At 41.6% G+C, this 23,496-nt stretch overlaps 2 protein-coding genes across 10 annotated transcripts in view; both read left to right on the top strand.

Annotated features, from left to right (window-relative positions):
- Nucleotides 1-23,496, top strand: part of CEMIP (cell migration inducing hyaluronidase 1) — a 108,799-nt gene that overhangs the window by 14,137 nt on the left and 71,166 nt on the right. The gene's annotated exons all lie outside the window — the stretch shown is intronic.
- LOC135420945 (inactive cell surface hyaluronidase CEMIP2-like) overlaps nt 1-23,496 on the top strand; it is a 47,220-nt gene that overhangs the window by 14,003 nt on the left and 9,721 nt on the right. For all 6 annotated transcript variants that reach the window (XR_010433791.1, XR_010433790.1, XM_064668943.1 and 3 more), the window contains 3 exons: nt 956-1,133; nt 6,365-6,580; nt 12,831-13,039. Coding sequence is in view for 4 of the 6 variants with exons in the window: in XM_064668943.1 (XP_064525013.1) it covers nt 956-1,133; nt 6,365-6,580; nt 12,831-13,039 (603 nt within the window). In the remaining 2 variants the exon portion in view is untranslated. The remainder of the gene's footprint in view (nt 1-955; nt 1,134-6,364; nt 6,581-12,830; nt 13,040-23,496) is intronic.

Below are 23,496 nucleotides of genomic sequence, written 5' to 3'. Positions count from 1 at the left end.
CTCCCATATACCATGACACCCTCCCTCTTGCAAGTGTAGCTGGGAAAACACGGCTGGTTTGACAAAGGAGAAATCATTTTTATAGCGTCTTCTTTCTTTTTTGACAACTGTATGTTATTTTCCATTTTCAGCAGCACAGCCTCCTCTCTAGCAACTACAGTGCCTACCCCTATCCTCACAGCAAGGTGTGCTTCTCCAAGCCTAGATTCTACCTTAATGTTTGGTTTTGGTAAAGCTTACCAATTATTAAACCTTCCACAAGGTATATAAAATTAAGTAATAGGCAGTACTCATTAGATATGCCATGCAGACAGCTCTGGCTATACATGTCTCAGCCATAAGTGATAACAGGAATGGGATCTCTGTAGGACAGTAAGAATAATCATATCTATCCTCAGTTATTATTGGTGATTTTATTGAAATTGAAAAAAACCCTCTTTTGCAGTTCAGACAAGCTCTAATCATGTTTTTAAGCAATGTGCTCTTGGAAAGGGGTATGACAGAATATCTGATATCTGTCCTTCTGCACTTGTTTCCAAGGAGACACTTGCCTCCAAGGAGTCTGACTGCTATCATTTTCCAGTCATGCTCATGTTTTCCTGAGAAACCTGCCTGCCCCGGAACAAGGAACCTGATGGCAATGCTGACATACAGCCCTTTGGGTCTTCATCATGGTGATGAACTCCTGGGTGGCTGGGGGCAAGGGCTTTGAGCTGCTTTACCCCAGCCTGCAAGCCTTAGGCAAGCTTATGAGTCATGTTTTTGGCTTTTGAGCCTCATCCTGTACAGGATCTTCAGCAGAGTTTCATCTTTCCTGTGTGAGGAGTCTTCAGATCCCAGTTTTGGGAAAGAAAAGGTGGTTTAGCTGCTTGTTAATATCCTTCTATGCTGTCAGAAGACTCGGAGTTTTCCTAAACTTTTGACACAGGACTGTGTTGGTATTTAAATCTCCCAGGACATTCCCTATTCGTGGATTCCAGATTTATGACGGGCCTGTCAGGATGGCAAGATGCACTTTCAAGAAGTTCACCTCAACTGTTGACAGACACTCAAGTGCCATTGGATTCTTCATGAAAAACTCCTGGCAGATCAGCCCCCAGAACAATGTGTCGCAGATCCTGATGGAGAAAAGTGTAAGTAAGAGAAATAGAAATGTGTTCTGTTAGGTGTGCAGGTTTTTGAAAATTTTAGAAGTGATGAGAGATCTATCCCACAGCAGGATTTCCAAGCTGTGGTGCTTGTTACATTGGTACATGCCAACAATTTATTTTGCAACACTTTTTTTTTTCTTTTTAAATTGATGGAGGTTATTTAATAGGCAAGTAAAATGTGATGATACCTTATGCCTGGGCAGACATACATAAAATAATTGCACTGGAGAAAGGTTTCACCCTGTAACCAGAAGACCCAGAACACAATTCTTAGCTGGTGCAGCACTGCCAGCTGCTGAGGAACTGATGAGGACCTGGCCTCAGAGGCTGAGAGGGTCACACATGAGATGTCAGGAGCTGGTGAGCTGCAATACAGTTCTTCTACAGAAATAGCAAATGCACTTAGAAGCAAAGCCATGACCCAGTTTCTGGGATCAGCTGTGAAATTCCTGTTGAGCACAACAGGGACTTGCTTTGAGCTGTGACAGCAGAATGAAGCTCTGTATCTCTGCCTTGGCAGGAGCTGTAGGATGCTGAGCAATTCCAGTCCTTGTCCTGGATTCCTGCAGGGATCATGACCCTGGACACTTGGCTTGGGAAATGACAGATTCCACCTGGCTCGCTCCCAGGGGTCGTGACCTCTCCTTAGATTTTTTTCAGACAAGGTCCATACTTGTTATGATGTCCATGAACTGTAGTAACTTTGGCTTGAGGTTTGGCTTTATCTTGAGGAAAATTTCCACTGCTCTGAGATTGACCAATATCACCCCCTCTGACAAGCAGACAGTTTGTGTCCCCTCCCTGGTACACTTCAGACCAAGAACCAGAGGGTATTTCATGAGAGGATGGCGTTGACTGCAGTCACTTGACTGCTCCCCTAAAGAAAACACAGTGTATTTTGGTAAGGAGATCTTAGTTACCTTAGATGCTTTATGGAGCTTTGGAATAAGGGCTAATTTGCTGTACCTTCTTCATGTCCTCCCTTGGGGAAATGGTTATGAGATGGTCATGGGGAACATGAATGAGAAAATCAACCTGGGACTGGGGAGGGGAGCCTAGAGAAAAAAAGTCTGATCAGTGGAGTAGAAGAGAGTGGAAAATTTCCTCCAGTAATGGCTGTAGGACTGTCCACCAGAATGGTTTCAGACGGTTGATATCTATGAACATTACGCCTTGAATGGCTGAAAATGGAGCTCTTTAATACAGTCACACCATTTGAGGCCAATGAGCCTGTCAAATATCCAGCATTTTTTTGTCTGAGAGGCAGTTTAGTACTGCAAAGTCTTTAGGATACAAGGTTTTCAAAGCAAAAATGGCCTGAAGACATCCTAAACTCTTCTGTAAAGCAAATTGAAGTAGTGGAGTGTAAGCCTATTACAAAAAAACCTAAACAAACCCAAACCCTAATGACATTATCCCAAAAATTATTTATTGCGTGTACATTTCCAAAAAATATCCATTTTTAAATTTGGTATTTTACCAACTTAAAAAACATCTATATTTGCAAGCACCTGCATCCCACCAGTTTTCACTTTGATTCTGTTTTATCTGGATTCAACCCAGATGTGCTACATCTGATTTCAGACTTAAAGGGCCACAGCCAGTTTATTGTTGTTCATTGCTAATGGGTTAATATATCTTCGACTTGTTAAGATAGAGCCTGTAGAAAATTTTAATTAATTTTCCATCTCCAGGGTTCATTTTATTACTTTTTAAAGGGTGGTTAAGTAGTAATTCCCTAAAGGACATAATTTTACCACAGTTTTTTAAGAAGAAATTAAACATTACTGCAAGTTTTATACTGATGACAAAACTATTAGTCATCTGAAGGAATAATTGTATAATTAATCAGACTAATCAGAAGATTGGTTAGAAAACAAAATAATAAAGCCAGTCAGGTCTTGTTTAAATCCAGCATAAAAATAACAGTCAAGCAGAACAGAAGACCTAAACATTACACTGCACAAAAAGTATTTCTAGTTGCCTTTCCTTTGACAAAGCTAAATCTGTGCATTTATCATGAACAACATCATTGCTAGGCTTGTTTGTTTGTTTGTTTTAAAAAGAGTGCTTTAAAAAAGTTATTTCAAAGCAGTGGAAGCAGTAGTTGGTTTTAACCCAGCTGAGGTCATGGCTGATGGTTGTGATCTCCTGTAGATCTGTCAGTCAGCAGGAGCTGGAGAGCTCGAGGAAGATGGCACAGCCCAGAACAGAGCCATGCCCAGACAGGACACTTGTGCATCATTTCTTAATGATGCACAAGATCTCTTTTTATTCACAAAAAAGCAACTCATTTATCCCCCATCCATTTGGGGCACAGGTCCTGTAGGGTGAGGTGAGGAGTAAGAGGGTGTACATGACCTTCTGGGCTCCCATGAACAAGACCACCCTCAGCAGGCGCAGGAGACTCACGAACCCTCCCAAACTCTCACAAGCTCTTTTTACCTCCGCTGCTAAAAGTCCCTCTGGTTATTTTGTCTCTGCAACCAGGAGCTCAGGGTGGATTCAAGCCTATTCTACTCCTACCTGTGCCAACACTACGGCATCTCAGAAACTATTTGTGCCAAAGAAACCCCAGCAGTCTGTGCTGGGGGGGGTTGTGATCCCCGGAACAGCCCACAAGGGCCAGTGCTGACTTCTGGCTATGGAATAGTGACTCCCATGGGATTGCAGTCCTGCCTGGCCAAGAGATGGGCGCTTCCTAATGTTGACTTTACTATGCTGAGCCTGAGTTGTCTTAGTGCTGAGTTTCTGTGTCAAAGCACACATTTGCAAACAGTTTAGGATGGGAAAAAGAAAAGTAGGCACTGAGTTAAAGTCTGTTATCTCCTAAAAATGAGGGCAGAAAAAAAATTATCCCAACCCTACAGAGACACCTGACCAAAGGGAACTTGGCAGGGTGAGGGTTTGCATCACTCCAGCAGAGCAAAAGCCATGGGGGCAGAGTCCTTGGGTGGTAAAACAGAGGAAGATTCACACTGGATGAAAATGGTTTTCTTAAAATGATAACAGCGATACAGTGGTATGGTATGTCTTTTACTGGCAGTTTGTGCCAACACTTGAATTTTAGAAAAAGTTGCAAGTTATTACAAATGCTTTCCAGTACATTATTATTTTTTAATTTAGAGAGTGCAGTCGTCAGGTCTACCCTGCAGGTGTGTTAGATGCCTGCCTTTGGACAGGCTGAGTTAGCATATTCCTAAGAGATTACATACTCACATAAACATCATCTGTCAGGTCTCCCTGTCAGGCTTCAGACAGGTAATTCAAGTAACCTTTACACCATATCACTCTGAGGCAATCCACACTTAGTGAAAATTAGGTGTCTGAATAGCAGTATGGTATCTACACATGACCTGTCTCTGCACCCTCTTCTAGCTCATTCCTAGCTCCATGTGAACATACCTGAGGAGCTGATTTTTTGTTCCTGTGTGTGCCCTTAGAAAAAAATACACAGTGCCATAGCTGTAATTGCAGACTCAGTTACACCCCTATCACACAGTGTACCAAACTAAGGTAACCTTGAGGCTTATTTAGAAAGTGACACTGCTCATTAACATTTCCATTTAATTTCTGACTTTCAGACTTTTCAGAGGAGAATGTTAGAGATCAGAAATAGCATTAGCACCAGAACTGCTGCTGGATGGAAACACTGAGAGTGTTGATCAAATGTAAGCTGTACTGGCTGTGCCTTCCTTTGGTTTGAAGTGCAGCTGACTTTGTTCTCCTCCCCAGTGAAGTGCCTGTTTTCATATTCAACTCCAGAACTGCACTGTCACAAAGTATTTATAAGAGACCTTTGAGCTGCAGCAGTGTTTACATTTTTTAAAATCTCCTCTTTTATAAATTAAAACAAGAGAAAAAAACCAACTTTTGGGATCCTCCTACTTTGCCAAGTAGCCTTTTGGGAAAAACTTCCTGCAGTGCAGTAAGAAAACGTTCTAACAAACTCAAAAACACACATTAAATTTCCATGTGTTTGAACCTCCTTTAAAGGAGACTGTTTCAGGTGTTTATTTATGAGATTCATACTTAGACAAGAAGGTGGCAGGAAAACGGTTCTAGGCTTCAATTTAATTTTAAAGGAATAAAGACTTTTATTCTGCAAGCAGTTGTTGCTGCAGTGGTCATTCTTTTTAAGGCAATGGGCATCCCATCTAACTCAGAATCACAATAACCCTCCTATTCTCCTAAGCCCTTCTGTTTATTATTGTTAAAATAAAGCCTTTAAAGCCTTTAGTAAACTTGCAGCCTAATCCTGCTGACCCTAATTCTTACTCCTGTGCACAGTCCAATTAAAATTAGTTGGGCTAAATGGAACAAATTACAGTCCTTTGGGTCGGCGTGATCCAGTCGCTGTTTATGCTGTTTGCTTTCATGCACACTGCTGCCGGATTCATTTGGAATGCTTGACCTGGAGTAATTATTTTCTTGATTACTTCAGAACTTAATCTTCACAGACAGTAATAATTTTATCTGCAGACGTTAAAATATTCCGTGGTTGGGTTTTTTTGGTTTTTTTTTTTTTTTTGCTGAACATCTGCAGTTTCCTTGTTTTGCTGGATTTTCATATCAGGGCAGATATTTTTACTTAGCTACTGAAAAATCTTGAGAACAGAGATAATGAGGATAATGCTGCTTCCTGTTATTTCTATTTCCTAAAAAAAAAAAAAAAATTCTTCATGGGATATATTAGAATGTGCACAAGAGCCAATTCTGAGAATTGCTGTCACTTTTAAAAGTTTTATAGGGCTTTAGGAGGAACAATTAGAAAAAAATGACACTCACAGAACCACTAAGAACAGACACGGAAAATATATGAGAAAATTCCCCAAATATCCAGTAATTTTTGTTTCTTTATCAAAAACTGTGATATTCTTCAGTAAATTTCCTAATCATCCAGTACTTCCTCCACTTCCAGGCATCCTCTTCCTTTTGCCACCACTCAATCTATTGCTGTATGACTTTAAGCAACACATGGTTGTGTGGGTGTCCAGTTTTTGTGAAAACATCTCCTAGGATTAAGAAACAAGAGGGAAAACCAGCATGGCTGGCATTTTTTTTCTAAATAGAAGAGGCAAAACAAAACTCTTTGCTCAGACAACAGAGCTCTCCAGTTCCAGCTGTACCACTGTTTTGGCTGTTAGAATGCTGCAAGCGCAAGCCCTTACTTTGAGCTGACCAGTGATTTTTCATCTTATTTTCTCCTCTAGGTGGGACTGAAGGTGTTTTTTGGCAGGCCAGGCCAGTGGTTTGGAAACAATGACAATGACGGTGACAAAATGTCAATCTTCCATGACCTGGATGGCTCAGTGACAGGGTACCCAGACACCTTTGTGGGCAGAGCAGACAACTACCTGCTGCGTCATCCCGGGTGTCTCACTGTCCCTCGCTGGAATGGGGTGATGTGTACAGGGAAATTCGCACAGGTAACGGGGGGCAGCTGCTGGCAGCACCACGGGGTGTGCAGGGTGGGCATCCTCAGTCTGTGAGGGGTGATGGAGTGAAGTGTCCTCAAACAGTCTGTGAGATAAGAGCTGAATGATAAATTTGGCATAATCTTACTCCTTTCAGTGTCCTCTGCCTAATTCCAAGGAGTCAGTAAAGCTCCTGTTGTGCAGTTGCCTGCTATAAGGAGCCCCATCTCCTCCCATTGCCCACAAGAGGCTGCAAGCTGAAATTGTGTTGGAGGAAAGTTTGGTGTTTTCTAGTTCCAGGCATTTGTCCACTCTGTTGTGGGATTCTAGTGGACAGTTCTGGTGAATCAAGTTTCAGTAATGGAAGATGTTACTTCTCTGGTACACCCTACTTGTGTTCAGGATGGTGAAACGGGTGGTTGAGATGAAAACTCCCACTTATTTCCCATCCAGAAATCACTGGCTGAAGAATGGTCAGCCTTAGGTCAGGATGATCTTAAACCTTCACAGCAGTGAATATCCAGGGTATGTGTGTCACCTTAAGCTAAAAGAAATTGTATGTATTTGCTTTAGTTGCACAGCAGAGAGCAGGAGTTGCTATTTAAGTATCTAAACATTGGACTTAAAAAACCCTGGTGTGCTTTGGCCAGGCAGAAACAGGACTGGGCTCCTCTGAAACACACCCATTGGATTAGGGTTTTGTCCTTGGCACTTAGTTTTGCTCTGTTTCTCTAGAGAAATGGTCAACCCTACTCTGGCAACCCAACAGTTAAATTCAGAATTGCAAATAAGTAGGCATTTATGCTTTTATTTCTATTAATATACTCCTGGTTATGGCACTCTACTTGGTGAGGCAGTTTTTCCACCATAGAAAATTTCCTTGGCTAGGTTTAGGCAAGCATAAACATTTGCTTCTCTGGGATCCATTACTTACCAGAGTTTTTCAACTCATCAGCATCCAGCAGGATGAGTAAAGGTCATATTAAATGCTTCACTTTATGGGTTTTGGGGAGGGAAATATATGTATGTGCAGAAGAAGCATGTAGAAGAAATTGGTCCCGTGCAGCAGGGTTTGATTAATTTGAAAAGTATAATTGTCAGAATATTTCAGCTTAACTCTGATTCTCAGCACCCTGAGTAAGTGGTGATTTGTTTGCTTGCTAAATTCTGAGTGTCATACTTCAGATCAAAAGCCTAAAACAGTGAATCCGATTATAGAGAAAGATGGTTTGCTTTGATCTTAGCAACTTTATTACAAAATCTGTTTTTCTTTTCCTTTTCATGTAGCTCTGGTAGACAAGAACTCTTATTCTTCCCTAGTTCAAGCAGGTGAAAATGTCCTTTCAACTGAAGGAAATACTGACTCCTATGTTACTGCTGAATAGAGCCCAAGATAGTCAGTCTAGGGATGGGCTATTTGGCATGGAAAACTGAGATCCAAGTCCTTCAGCTAACATTGCAGGCAAATCCTTTCTGAGCTAAGTGCCTAGAGTACAGTTAATTCCTTTCTGCTTGGTTTCTTTCATTCCCATTTCATGCTCCTCTTCTCCTGGATGTAATTTGCCCAAGAAAGGAAACGCCTTGGGAAAAACAATTCCTCTGGCAGTGTTTTTAGGTCCAAAAAATCCTGGGGACAGGCTTTCCTGAGGGTGTTTTAATCTGGCAGCTCAGGCTGACATTCCCACCCTCTTATGGTTAGTTCTTGGCCTTCCTCCTCACTGTCTCCAAGCAGCATCAGGCCATGTTTCCCATGTGGTGTCCAAGACCTTCCTTGAGCAGGGAGCACTTAATAATATTTCATGCTTAGGCTTCTTTGGTAGCCTAAAAAAAAGGCTACCAAAGAAGGGTTCTGGGACCAGCTGAAAATCATGAAATTCACATAAGCAAGAACTATCAGGTCTTTCTGTCCTCCCCTTTTGCTTCTGGAGCCTGTAAGGTTGCTGTTCTCCAGATAAGACCAACCCCTTTGCTCTTTAATGATAGTTGAAACTCTCATGTTGTAATGTAAATAAAGCAAGGCTTTGAGGAGGAACATTAGAGGGAGACTCACAGGGAAATCCCAAGAGCTGTCAGCACCACATCTTCTGGCTGTCTCTGTGAGTCACTCAGATTCCATCATCAGGGCACTGAGGTCCTTGGTATTCTGTCAACCTCCCTGTTGCAAAAGCCAGTAATAGAAAATGTAGGGAGAGGCTCATTTCATAGTTCTCTTCATGTAGGTGTGTGAGATTTCCAATGGCACTGAACTGGGACTCCTTGGCACCTCCATTACTTGTTAAAATGTAAATTAGATTCCTGAACCTTTTCTGATTTTTATATAAATTTTAAGACAAGTGCCTTGGCTCCCACCGGGCAGTTGAAGCTGTACACTTACTACTTGCCCGCAGACTTCACAGCAGCTCACGAGGGGAGGTTGTGGAAATTCTCCTTTTTGGTATTATTCTTTATTAAAATAAGCAGAGTTTTTGGCAGTATGTGCTATTTTCTTTTATAAGCTTAAGAAGGTGTTAGACAGTCATAAGAGACTGCCACACAGCCAAATTAGTGTCAGCTTTGAATTAACAAAAAATTGATGCCTTGCAATTCTAAAATACCTTAGGAAATGCTGTTGATTTTGCACCAGTTCACTTAGTCACTACCAAACTGCAGCTGGCTGAAATATAAATTATTCCATTTTTGTTAACTCTGTTCTTTCAGTGAATGTTTGCAATTGCACTGATCTTGCACCTCCAAGGTTTTGTGGACTGGGTATCTCTGTGGCTGCTTTTGGTACTGATGCTCCTAAATGTAAAGCAAGCAAGAGATGCAGGACGTAGTGAGTGGGGCTTTTCTAACCACAAGGAATCCATACAGTCCCAGGGTATCTGTGGTGCTTGAGGATTATCAGAACCTCACAGGCTGTGAAGAAAGAAAAGCCTGTGAGGTGGTGTCTGTTTTCAGCTTATGGTATCTGTTTTTGGACAAAGATGTCCAATTTTGATCTCTGATGTACACCAATTAAAACTCCAAGTAGTTTTCCTGGTGTCAGTGACACCCCAGCATGTCAGAGAAAGCAAGCTACATTTTTTAATTTCTGCAAGAAAGAATTTTTAAAGTATTTACTTGGAAATCTCGTCAACAAAAGGTTTCTCCCTAAGAAATTAACCTTTTTTGAACAGTCAGTCAAATAGAAAGAAGATATGTTTTGAGCTTCTCATTATTAAGGTGTTTCTCCCCCAACTTGATAGCTGACAGCACCACAGAACAAAAGCAAGGGTAAAGAAACTAGAAAGCAAGAAAATGTTTTCTCAGAAACCAAGACTGTCAGTTCCAGTACTTTGCATGTTGCTTATCTCCATACTCAGTATCCAGTTGAATAGCAGATTCCTCTGAATTGTAAAGAACTTATCTTCTCAGTTTCACAATCTACTCGGGAAAATTGCCATGTAAGCACAGGGAAATCTGACACATCTCTTTAGCATGAAGTGTTAAGCAGCTAAAATAACAACTGTGTCCATTAAACCATCTAGGCAAGTAGAAGGTTCACATTTTATAACATTTTAACCAGCTTTTCTTCTTCTATTACATTAAGTTGTCACCACTTCTCATATTGTAAAATCTCTTTATGACCCACTTTCTTTTAAAGATTTTGATGGAGTCAACCAAAAATCGTGGAGATGTTGCTAAGGAGGATGGATTTTAATTCCAGAAAGTGGATGGATTTTTCATTCCAGAGTCCTGTTCACTTAGTGATGCTCCCTGTGGGCAAAACAGGCTCTTCACACAGAATCTGGATTGATTAATCAGGGCATTTACCTGCTGGGACCTCCTCTAGTGAGAAACATTTTGCAAGATCCACCAATCCCCATGGGACTGAAAATCACATCCTCGGTGGCTGGCAGTTCTGGAAGGCAGTCACTCAGTGGCCACCAGTGGTGACTGCAGGAGACAAGTCATTTTACAAATGTTTCTATAACACATATGTGACATTTTTCCTTGTTCTGGTAATTACCATTTCATTCTCAAAACAGCTGTCACCATTATCCTTAATGTCAGACCTGTGACTTGGTGCCTAGGCCTCTGGAGGAAAATGTTATCAACAAATCTGTGACATGCTTTCCTCATCATCTTACTGAAGCATTCTGCAAACTCTTCCTGCCCTTTTTTGGACTCATTAACCATAGTAGCAAGCAGCTTAGGCCACGCATACCTTGCTGTCTTTTTTTTTCCCCTCTTTACACAAATAGCTTAAATTACATAGGAATCTTTTGTTCTTGGTAGTCTGTAATTTAGGAAACTTTGGGGATCATTGAATGCACCTCATTCTTTTCTTGGTTTATTCTATCATTGGTCCATTTAATTTTGTAGTAAGTTAATTCCAACTGTTCTTTATTAGAAAATGCTGTTTTGATTGAGATAAATTAATATACTGATGGGATTTCAGATCTGACCCCCTGCTCTGATCTCAGTATTTCCCCATCCCGATGTAGCCAAATGAGATTGAAATATGGTTCATTGTATTGCATGTTACTTTCCAATTGTGGTTTGCATATGAATGCAAAATAGGTTTTTCTTCTTGGTCTCATAGATTAAAAAAATCTTTTCTCAGACTGTACAAATAATTTATTCTTCCTTGATCCATCAAGAATGAACAAATGGGCTGTGCCCAGAGATTTGTTTGGAGAGAATTACTTGATCAATACTTTCAGCCGTCAGGAAAAATTTATGTCAAGGTCATTCTGGGATTCACTTTAATCTTTGAGGGTCTGCAGACATCACTCAGGATAGCTTCTCATCATTAACATGTAACGGTGTGAAAGGAGGAATGGATTGAGTAGCCAAGAAACATTTACAACCACTTTTGGATTGCTTCTTTGACATGAGACCCAAATTTTTAACTTGAGCATTCAGCATGAGGCTGCTGAATTCAGGGGTGAGACAAAGGGTAGGCAAAGATGGCCTGTCTTTTGGAGGTCCTGAGGAGCTCAAACTCAACATCAGGAACAGGCACAACCACAGAGTCCTTCTGAGCATGAAACTGGAACTGGGAGCTGAACTCCCCAGAATCCCCAACTAAAATAAGCCCACATATAGACCAGTGAGAGATAGTCTAGTTTTGCAGAGCTTTTGGTTTGTGTAGAAAAGAGGAAGAGAAGCAGATGTGGAGATGTGAGGGCCCTGCATTGTAAGGCAGATACCCTGATAGATGGAGTCATGATCTCTCTGCTAGTCTTGGCTGCACTTGTATCCTTGTGGAATTAAAATCTGATAAGAAACTACTGCCTCCATTTAGATCTACCTCAAAGACACAAATGGAGTTTAAAAATAATTTTGATGGATGTATGCTCATGTGGAAGCTTAGACATTCCTGAGCTACCATGGATTTTTGTGTTGGATGTTTTAAGTTCTTGATGCAAAGAGCCTTATTCTACGCTGCAGGAGAGTGAAGGCAGCAGGATTATAGGTGTCCTCATCTGTCCTCAGTGCATCTGAAACCCTTCAGGGAATATGACAAGCTGCCTGCTACAGCCTTGCGTGCAGAGACAGATTTATATGACTAGCTGTGCATCCTAGTTTTGCACTGGAATTTCACATGGCAGAAAGCAGGGGAACATCATGCGTCAGCCTAAAAACTAATGTTTGCCACATGAACTGGCCTTCATTTGAGTGATGGCAGGGCAGAAAAAGCATGCAGCTGGAGTGTGGTTTTGTAATTGTTGTGTAGAGTTGAGCTACAGGTCAGAGCCATCTTGGTCAGAAGAGCTTTGCTGAAATCTGTGGAATACGGTATTTAGTCTATAAGGTCATATAGTCAGGCCACTGATTTTTAGCCCCCAGAATTTCAGCCTAGTCTGCTACTTGAGAGTGAAGATGTGGATTCCATTAGATACCTGGACCTAATCCAAAGCCCATTGAAATAATTTCAGCTTTCTGTATTTTCAATGGAATAAGCCTGTTTTTAAAGTACAGTTATTTGAATTCATAAAAAAGAGTTACTCTGCAATACTTCCGTGATTACCCTTCTCCCTAAAGATTTTGAATAGTGAACATTTTTATGGCACTGTACAATTCATATCTCACTTCATGGTGTCCCCACGGGTGGCTGCAGATGCTATTTCTGGTTTACCTTTTTATTTGAACTGGAAATGTTTCAGTGACTTTCCAAATGCTCTGAACTCTTCATTGGCAAAAGCCATTTACAGGCAACGATGATCAAATGCACATGTTACGGCTGGGCCTGCTGGTTTAATGGATGTGTTTGTCATTTTCCTTTCACCCTCAGCTTTACATCCAGGCCAGACGCCCCGAGAACCTGACCTTGTCCATTGCCAGAGCAGCCTACCCTTCCCATCCTGTGAGGCTGCAGGGTGTGAACAGAGGAGCACTGTACCAGCAGTACCAGCCTGTCGTCATGCTCGAGCAGGATTATGTCATCCAGTGGGATGGCAGAGCACCTGAGGATGTTATCCTGTACCCCATCAACTTCAACAGGTACTGCCCTGTGCTGTTTTCAAAAGGTCTGGAGCTTTATGATTTTTCCAGGTTATTCACAAGTGACCTTTCAAAGGTCTCAGCAAGTGCTGAGAGTGTGGAAGCAAGGTGTTAAAGGTTGGCACTTACTGATGCAGGGAGATGCTTCTGCTTTCACTTTATTCCAGCTTTTTTTTGATGTGCAGAGATGTTTCTCTTTCCAGAAAGTTTTGAAATAGAATCCAAATAAGTCCTGGCTTGCTGTCCCTGAAATCCCTCCAGAAGAGCTCTGGCTCTGGTTCATCTGTTTGTACTGGTTGCTGCACACATAATTTATCTCCCATATATATAAAGTGCAGAAATATATCAGAATGTGCTTAAAACTTTACATCTTCTGTAATCCAAACAGCATTGGAATCACTGTTTCTTTTTAACTAAAGTTTTAAAATGTTAGGTTTCAGCACAGCAAAATTGCAGGCTGTGCTGTGTTTATTTCCCATGTTTTCTTCTAGCATTATATAAAGACAGGGTATATCCATTTTAGACGCTACTTTTGTCCCTTGCAATCTGTTTCACTTTGCATAACTTAACTTATGGTTTTTAGTACTGTTCTTACTTCAGTGAAATTACTTGTGCTTTGCACTGGTACCACTGTTAGGACAGAGTCCTGCAACCCAGTCAGCTTAGCAGGGACGTGCATTGCCACGGTCTGCACAGAGGAGATGCTGCAAGGGATGAGCACCACAAGAAAGCCTGGCCATCACCTTGGGTTCTGCAGTTTGTGTGAGTCCTTGGTTATTGGCAAAAACACACTACAGTAAAAGAGAGAGGTTTGTAAATGAAACCTTACATGATTACACACAACAGAGGCTTGGGTTTCCAAAGCAGGTTTTAGATAGTTGGAATGAAAGAAGGCAGAGGCACCGAGGGCGTGAAGCAGCACGTACTGCTGGTGAACCTGGAAGGTTCCCAAGTCCCTCCAGTATTATCCACCAAACCCACACCCATCCGCTGCTCCTCCAGCAGAGTCTCCCTGCTGTGGTTTTAGCGTAGGATAGTTTTGGCAAAAGCTTGAGTTCTATTTGGTTCCTCTGAATCTTGGAGCTGAGAAAATCTGGGGGAAAAATACTGTCCTTAGTTCCCACTACAAAGCCCTGTGGGAATGCACCTGAGAAGGGCAATGTTTCCTCTTTATACATGCCCATTCCAGCAAGTGACATCCAGCTGGTCCTCTTGATTTAAAGATGTACTAGTTGCAGGGCCATGACTGAGTCTCTAGATGATTGGTGTTTGGGCACTCCTGTCACAGGGGAATTACTAGAATTAAATCAGTGTTTTCTGTATTAATATATCTTTGTGGACTTTAAGGAAGAGGAAAACCCATTAGTCACTCACGGACAAGCTGAGCTTTGCAATTATTATCTGTCTTAAAATGGTGAGCTATTTCCTTGCAATTACAGAGCTAAATCTTCTGACAAGTAACTGGTTGCTCTGTCACTGTGCCAATCCATACTTGCCAAAGCTTTGGCCCAGAGTCTTCAGACACAGATTTAAATTTGAAGGCAGCACTGAGTCTCTGGTCGATCTCAGCTTGAATTTTAGCTCTTATTCAAGCAGCAACTTTAACTACATTTTACTATTGAAAACCACAATGTGGTTGTGGTTCCCTTTGTCTTGTTTGAAACCAGTTATTTGAACTGGGCAAAGGTTTGTAGAGTTTTCTGATCCAGAAACAGTTGGCAAGATATCTGTTTTGAAGAATTATAAACAAGAAGTATACTGTAACAAAGGAAAACCACAGTTTTACTTCATTTCATTTAGAGCATCTTGCTAAGAAATAATTGGGAACGAATTGTGTGGCTGCTCTGTCTACACCTCAACTATGCTGGATGCTCACTAATGCGAGACTTCAGGCTGATGCAACAGTGAAATGTCCAGACTGCATGGAAAAACATGGAGAAAATAGATTCCTGTGGAAGGGTAAAGGAATTGAAGCAAAAAAGAGGCTTTAGGAGTTTGAAGGAAAACAAGGATCTGCCTAAGCAGTTCCACATATGACTTTTACTAAGCATTGTATTTTAATCATTTCTGGAGTAGAAGAAATCTTGGATTGTGGAACCCAGAGTAATCAGAGATAAAAAAACCAGGGAAATTATTTTACCTGTCCCAAGTGGCTTTATGTTTTGTTTGTTCTTTTAAAATTCATAATACTGAATAATATCCCAAAAATGAACTCTTAATATCATAAATCTGTGCCAAGTATGATGCAAAACAAATCATGTTTGATGAACTTTAATAGCAATATTCTAGGATTAATAATTTCAGACAAAACCTGAGTGAACAGTTAAACTGTTGGAAGGCTATATCTGGGATGCTGCCTTTGCAGCTAGGCAGCCCTCGTGCTTCTGGAGTGATTTGCTCTGTGCTGGCTAAAGGAAGGTCAGAGGGGAAATAAGGAATTTGACAGGGAGATGTGTACCAGGATTGGGATTTCTGTGCAGGTCAGGCACAGCACTAATGTTGAATACTTGCATGATTAACACTTTCCCTGCCCCTGAGCCACAGTAGAAAGACTCAATAGAAGTCATGCCAGTCTGTTGGAAGACTGGAACGCCCAGATTCCTGGGGTGGGCAGGAGCTGGTCGGGATGAATTCACATGACTCAGCTGAAATTGGCAGCTGTGAGCTGCAAATCTTGTCCAGTGAGTTCAGAGGCACCGCTTGGGTGGATTTGCTCAGCAGAGGAGGACACCACCTAGAGCAGCCACCCAGCAGATCTTTTTCTTGTGCTTTCTAACCTCTTTCTTTCTATCTTGCTGCAGTACTTGTGTCTTCCTTGCACTGATTCAAACCATGTTTAGAGTAATCCTTCAATTTCTTCACTTCCATCAAAATATGTGGCTAAACCAACAGAATTGCTGTGTCTCCACTCGCTGCCCTGTGGCGCAAAGGGGCTTTTTGATGCCTGCCGGTGTCGCTCCCAGGGAGGGATGGACTGGTTTGCATTTGTCAGGGTAGCTGTGTCTCTCCTTGGCTTGATGGGCAAACATAAAGCCACGGTGGAGACCCACAGGCTCTGTTTTCAGGCTGCTGGGGAACATTGCTGACTCAGCAGAAATGCCTGTTTATGCTATGGACCGGGTTGTCTGTCTAATGGCTGGGAGTCTCCCTGTGAGGATGAGAACATGGATGGGTATTGATGCTTCTGGAAAGAGGCAGTGCAAGACAAGTAACTTCTAAATGTTTTGGTGAGTGAACAGAGGGAGAGCACAGGCTGGAATTTTAATGACTAGGAATGAAGTGTGCTCCAGAATCAGCCCAGATTCGTTGAGGGTGTTTTTCAGGGCAGAAAGTGTGTGCAAAACCTTCATGAACCCTCAGACCTCTTCTCCATGGGTTTTGTTTCTTTGTTGGAGTGGTTTTCACCTTCTCTGCCCCCTCAGAGCTTTTTGTATTTTTCCATTTGTTGTTTTTGGGTTTTTGGGGTTTTTTTGCTGCTTCACAGAAGTATGAGAGTTATCTGTAAGATTGAGTTAAGGGCTTTCCTCAAAATTATTATCCCAAAGAACAAAGGTCCACAGAGAACATTAAGCTTGTTACAAGACAGGGGAGAGGCTGGTAAGTCAGGAGAAGAGGATGGAAAACATAATTTGGTTGCAAGTAAGTGCCTTCTTTCAGGAGCTGGAGAACAGTACAAAGATTGTCACTTCATACATTAATCAAAGCCAGAAATGAAGTCCTTCAATTTAATGACTCAGGCTTTGTGCCTGTGCAAATTTTCTAATCACAGAAGAAGCAAAGGTAAATACTATTATCAAAGGCACAGGGCTGTTCCATAAGTCAGCCAGGCTTCTTTGTGCTATCAGCACATCTAAAGATAAGAATGAAATCTCCTCAAAGCACATATCTGAAGTATAGTGTAATACGTTGTGTTGTTGGAGTGGCCAGAAAGCAGTGGCAGCTAGATTAAGCATTCCTTGCTTTTAATGAGGACAGAGAAATACCTCTATACCTGGTCTGCTAAGGCTCAGAGGGAAGGGTTTTCCCTAGTTAGGGCTCTCTGCCATGGTTTGACAGGGTGAATTCAGGGAAATGTGAGCAGTTAATAGTATAAAGAGGGTGGGGTTTGTAGGTGGATTGCCAAAGTCTTGCAAGAGGGGGCTTTTCTTTGTACTGCATCTCTCCTGCCAGATGCTGGCTCCAAGGACAGTGCTGAGCAGGATTTCCCAGGCTCTCTCCATAGGTACCCTCTGAGCTTTGTCTGGAGGGGCACAGTGAGGCTCATCATATTGGTGTTCTTTGGTGCCTTGATGCAGGAGTTCAATCTTTATGAGAGTCTTAAAAACAAATAAATTAAAAAATAAAAAAGGCAGGGAAAGCCCAAATTTCTTTTCAACAACAAGAAAAAGGGCAGATGCCCATGTGTGTGCCCAGGCACGTGTTCAGCCTTTCCCCTGGCTGTGGTGTTTGGGCAGGGATGGGCATGGATTCACTCTCAGCTCCTGTATTTGCTAGGCTGAAGACCTGTGCTTGGGCTTGTTATCTTATTCACCAGTGAATAATCTTAATTGTCTGAAAATTCAAGAGCCCAGAATGAGCTTGGGTCTAAATTTTTCATTAAAAATACTGTACCCTTTCGACCTTGAGTGGTACAAAGCCTCCAGGATGCTGCAATCCGTCCAAAGGTGGAGATTTCAGTGCAAGGAAACTTACACAGCCCAAGTCTGCACTGAGACTCTGGGGGACTCATTATGTTTGTATTTGCCAAGGCTGTGTAGGTAGGTTTTTTTCCTATGGCTTATTATTCAATGCCAGTCTGATTCATACTTTCAGCTACTTGTCATTTTTGTGATTAAATTCCTTAGTGGTGATAAGGTCTGGAGAAAAACAAAGATAACAAGACAAGGCTAGAATGTGCTTGTGGCAGTCTTGCCCAGTTTAGGGATATTTCCTAAATTGTTTCTTTTTCAGATTAGCTTGAAATGAGCTTTTCCTCTTGCTTCCCAGATTGATAAATGCACAGGAAGGCATAATTGGTATTTCAAAGTGGAGCTAACTGTTTAAGGCTGTGAATGCTTTCTTGTTCTTGTATGTGCATGAGTTCTGACCTGGATCCCCCAGATCTGGATGGAATACAAGTAACACCAGCACTATTTCCAATAATAATAAGTAAAGTGCTACTTGGGTTTCGTAGCCTGCCCCTCCTGATAACATCTATAATTCAGAGTTAATCATCCACACAACACAGAAGTCAGCAGATATATTTAAATTCCCTTCTGTCTATTTAAATCTCCTAAATTATCCACAGATCAACCCGTGGATGAAAGCCACAGGGTATTTTTTTTTTTTTAAATTGGAAAGAAGCTAAAACATTTGCCAGAACACCAGGTTGCAGATTGCACCATTTAGTAGAGTTGGGCAGGAGCGAGTGCTGATGTTGCCATGTTCCAGCCATGCTAAAGCCCCCAAAGTCTTTGCCTCCCCACCTGCTCCCTTGCTGCCCTCTGTCCTCTGCAGCCAGGATTAACAAGGAGACATGTCCTTCCTGAGCTGATCATTTTACAGCATGAATTAGAGCAATCTGAGCATCAGACAGTCCCCAGATGGCTGTGGCAAACCAGGCTGCTTGTCCCTTTGAAACCCAGCATTGGAAACCTGAGGGTTTTTCCTCATTTTCACCTTTCTCATGGCCCATGGATTGGGGCCTGGGGGTCCTGAAGGAGCCTCTCCTGACCTGATGTGTATCCAAGGCACAGCAGTGAAAATACAAAGTGTGCAGAGATAGAGTACTTGGGAAGACATTAAAAAGATAGAAATTGAATTGGGATGTGATTCTTCCATGAAAACATGTAGGGTGGGAAAAAAGATGAAAAGATTATGTACTGTATTTAAATGCAGGAAGTTTTTATTTTTGCTTGAATACATTTGTCTGCAAGCCAAATGCTGTCTGAGTCAGACCCTGGTTTCATGAGGATCAGCAGAACTGTACCTCAGGGCAGGATCCCTCCTGTAATTTTTTGAGCTTCACAAAAGCAAAAATCATTCTTTTTGCCCAAGGAGATGTGGATAAAACAAAAAGTTTCAATTTTTATTAAGATATGATATTTTCAATGGCATTTCCTAAATAGCAACATTTAGGAAACGCATTTAAATCCCAATACACACGAATCTAGTTAGCTAAACACACACCTGACTTGTTACTATCCCTGCAACAGTCCTTCAGAAGAGTCTATCCTTAACAACAAGGCCCTGAAAAATTGGCTGGATGTTCACACAACAGCCATGTTTGGCATCACAGGGGGTTTGGGGTGTGTTTAATGGACTTGACTTGAAGAGAAGCTGAGGTTGGGAGAAATGTTTTGAGGGAAAAACCAGCTGTGTCCTGACTGAGAGCAAGGAGTATTGACCTCCTCTGATTTATTCTCGGGATGGGTTGGAGGCTGAATGGTGTTTGTGCTTTTTTTTTCCTTTGAAGTTTAAAATTCAGCCTGTGAGAGACAAACTTACCAAAGGAGTACGTGGGGATTTCTGCTTTGTTCCCATATTATGAACAGGGAAGTTTTAAATTCTCAGTTCTCTCACTCCCTTTGAAAGTTCAGCTCACGTAGATGTTGACCAAAATGTCAGAGGGGTTGTTTTTAAATAGGAGTAATAACAGTTGGGGGAGACTGACTCACTGGATAGAACTCTCTTGTTTTTTCAAACCCAAGGAAAAAAAAGTAATTTTTAGTTGTACTCTATGGCATTCCCTCATTAGCTTACCCCAGATTTTCATCAGTGAGATCAGGATTTGGACCTTGCACTTCCATGGTCATCAGCTACGTGACACACCATGTCAATAAACATGGTGGGACTGTTTTCTAGAATAATATTCATCAGCTTAGAGGTTCCCTTCGCTAAAATGCAGCCAGGATTGACATCCAGCATAACCAGAAACCCCGGCACCAGATGATACCCATTTGCCCAGGACTCACACTCCATCCAGGGCAGCCAATATTGTGAATTACTCACAATGTTGAACAAGTGTTATTTATCCTCTCACAGGCAGTAAGAGCTGCAGACATGCACTTTTTCTGTATTTTCTCCAGCCAACTCTCATCTCCAAGTTACATGACTCATTTTATATCCCACCACTGACAAAGATCTCCCCTTCTTTGCCTGTTTGATCATGTTTCTCTGAATGTCTTTGCTTTTGAGAGTTTGGGGTTGAACTGGGGGGGATGTTCTGAGGGTTGTAAATGAGGTATGTATGTGTGTACGTGCAGATCTGTATCTACCACACGTCCAAGAACAGGAAACCTCTTGCCTGCTTTTCTGCCTTTCCCTTGTCCTTTTTATGCTTTTGCTTATCCCAGGAAGCCTGCTCATTGCCAAAACATAAGAATACTTTTATAGCACTTTATCTGATGTTTTTGCTTCACCTGAAAGAGCCAGAACTGCAAATGCCAATATCCTGGTGAAAAAAGAGCCATTTCCAAAAGAAAATAAGCAGGCTAAAGATGTTGGTAAAAATGCATGAAGTGCACTGTGGGGATTGTTGAATGACAGTGACAGAGAGGCAGAAGTGCCAGGTTTTATACATGTCAGTGTAGGCAGATTCTCAAAAAAAGTAATCTTTGAAACTGTTAGGACCTACTAAAGTCTTTTTCCTAGCATATATTTAGTTTTTCTCCTTTAAATGCCAATTTTATTTTGGTTTTTTTTTTTTTTTTTTGCAAAAGCACAAAGAAAAATGTTGGCCTGATTAAGAACAAGAATGAAAAAAAGAAAGAAGAATTTTACTTATTTATAAAATGAAATTAACTTTTTCATTAGAAAAGCTTGAGGACACAGTCACTTACCTTTGGGGTGCAAATATCCTAAATAGCTCAGGTTAATTTTCTGCACATATTAGTATGACCTTCATTTAAATTGGAAAGTCAGACTTTCTACCTGAGAATATTTCAATTTGTTTCTCTTACAAGAAATTCCTAGAATGAAAGTTGAAGACTCAAAAAAAAAAAAAAAAGAGTCCTCTGTATTGCTACATTGGCATTTTGTTTATCAAGTCTGACTTCTACCCTTGTGTTTTAAGTGAGATTTCCCCCTTTGTTTGTGCTGGTCTTTAAGCACAAGAGCACCTAAAGCTACACACACTCCCCCAGCCTTCAGGCAGAAATTACTTTGAATTCATAATTTGGGATCTACTATGAATTCAGTGTTTTCATTCCCTGCCAGTGCTGTGTGTGTCCCCAAGCCTCTGGGCACCTGTGACATTGTCAGCTCATGTGCTGGTACTGAGAGCAGCAAAACCAGGACTTACCTACAGCATATTTAGGCTGGTTCAAATTTTTCTTATTCTACCTACAAATATTCACCCAGAGTAGCAGCTGGTAAATAAAATAGAATTGAGAGATTGAAGCAGAGAAATAAAACAGAACCCACAGTTAATGACCACCCCAAAAAAGAGGAAGGTTTCCTGTACTTCAGCCCAGCCAGGAGGGCCTTGTGTAGTGGCTGAGGAAGATACACATACATCTGTTTTACTTTGGACTCAACGTCCAGGATGTCCCACACCTGGTTACTGCTTTGCCTGAGGCTGCATTTCTCCCTCAGTTTTGGTGATGCCATCTAACCCTCATCCAGTGCCCAGCTCAAAGGCAGAGTCACAGGGACTGTACTATGCACAGGGACAGCAGCTGTGCTGACATCTCTTGCTTTGATTTCCTGGAGGTGCTGGAGCCCAGCTCAGCCACACAGCCAGGTATTTTGGAGGCTTTATGGTGGGTTTTGTACAAGCTGAAGAAACAGTCTGAAGTGCAGAACTAAATAGGAAGCTGTTATAATACCGCTAAATTAAAGAGAAAATAACCACCTTATTCCTTCCTATATTTACATAGAGGATAACTTCTAATGCCTTCCCTTCTCACATCTCCTCCCAAGCCCTCTGTTGTGGGAATGTACTAATTTCCATCTCTTCTTCCACAAATTCCAAAGTAGGTGCTTTTCATTTGATCTTTTCAGTCCTGGTGTAATTTATTTCAGTACTTCACTCAGCCTGCTCACGTGCACACCAGACTGTGGCACTCCTATTCCCAAATGCCCCAGCAACTCAAGACAGTCACAGCTGTAGATTTTTCATGCCTTTTTTTTTCCCCTTTCACCCTCCAGTTTCCTTTTCTAATGCCTTTCTCATTCCCTGGGGAGGTGGTAATCAGTGTAGCACAGCACCAAAGCTGGTTCCCAGCATGTGGGGGAGTGACCAGCTCTTTTTGTGATGGTGACTTCAGGGGATGAAATGTGCTAACACAATGCAAATCACCCTTATGAAACAGCCAAATGTCTTGGGATTCCATCCTAAAAATACTACACAAATATGGCTTTGGTACATTTCTTTCATTTCCTCTAGTCAGAGACCAGATCATCTGAAAATATATCCGTTTTCAAGCTGTCCTGTGTTATGACACAGCTGGAGTTGGTTAAAATCTAGAGGGCAGTATCTGGCTTAAGCTGATGGGTCTTTGTGTGGCTTTGATTTATTATCCTAGAACAGCCCGTCCCCTCTTCCATCCTGTAGATAGCTTTGTTTTGTTTTAATGAAAAAACCAGAACAAGGCTGAAATAGCTTTGCTTTATTGCTCTCCATGTGTAAAGCAAAGTAGAGGTCTAGGCATGAAGATTCCCAGATTTCACCAAATTGAAGTGGTTTCCCCCCATTTATTGCTCTGCAGGAAGGGATGGGTGGCGGGTCACTTCAGGGAAGCCTTTGGAGAAATTTTTACTTCCTGAGGTGTGCAGGATGCAGAGAGACAGACGATGAAGGTGATGTTTGTCTTTTTCTAAGCCAAATTTATATTTTCACATTTTAACCAGGACGTTAAAAAAATACGTTTAAATCCTCAATGGTTTTGGTGGCATAAGGAAAGCTAACTATGGTACTGGTTCAGGAGTCCTGTTGTTACAGGCTGAGCCACTTCAGAGGGAAGGAAGGAGGGAAAAAAAAGCTAATTATCTTGGTATTCAATTTTTCTTTTTAAGTGTAAACTTCTTGTGGCTTTCTGCTTTGCACAGCACAAGTGCATCTCACAGACAGGAAAGAGTGTTGGGATCTTTTGTGGAAGAGCCTTCCCATCAGTATCTGAATTACACTGTAGCTGCATCTTTGATTCTAAGTCTTGTACTAAAGGTTTCTAATTTGGAGCTGTTTTTTCTCTGCAAGAGGGTGGCAGTCAGAATCACAGGATGAAGGAAAGCCACAGGGCCAATCTTTTTTGTAAATATGTAAATTGGAGTAAACAAGAGTTAAAAGGTGATTTAACTTCACCCTTAGTTACTCTAAACTGACATTGCAGAAAGAGCCACAGAGAGGGAGATTTTAATGGAAACCATAATAATAAACTTTGCTGTAAAGTGGAGGAAGCAGGTCTCTTTAGACCGTGGCTCTAGTTCAAGTCGGAGATTCCTTCCTAATTCCTGAATCTGTGCCCCCGGTGAAATGT

This window comes from Pseudopipra pipra, chromosome 12, assembly GCF_036250125.1.
Source record: "Pseudopipra pipra isolate bDixPip1 chromosome 12, bDixPip1.hap1, whole genome shotgun sequence".
Taxonomy (NCBI): Eukaryota; Metazoa; Chordata; class Aves; order Passeriformes; family Pipridae; genus Pseudopipra; species Pseudopipra pipra.
The sequence above is the reverse complement of the archived record's forward strand: the minus strand, read 5'-3'. Positions and strand labels throughout refer to the sequence as shown.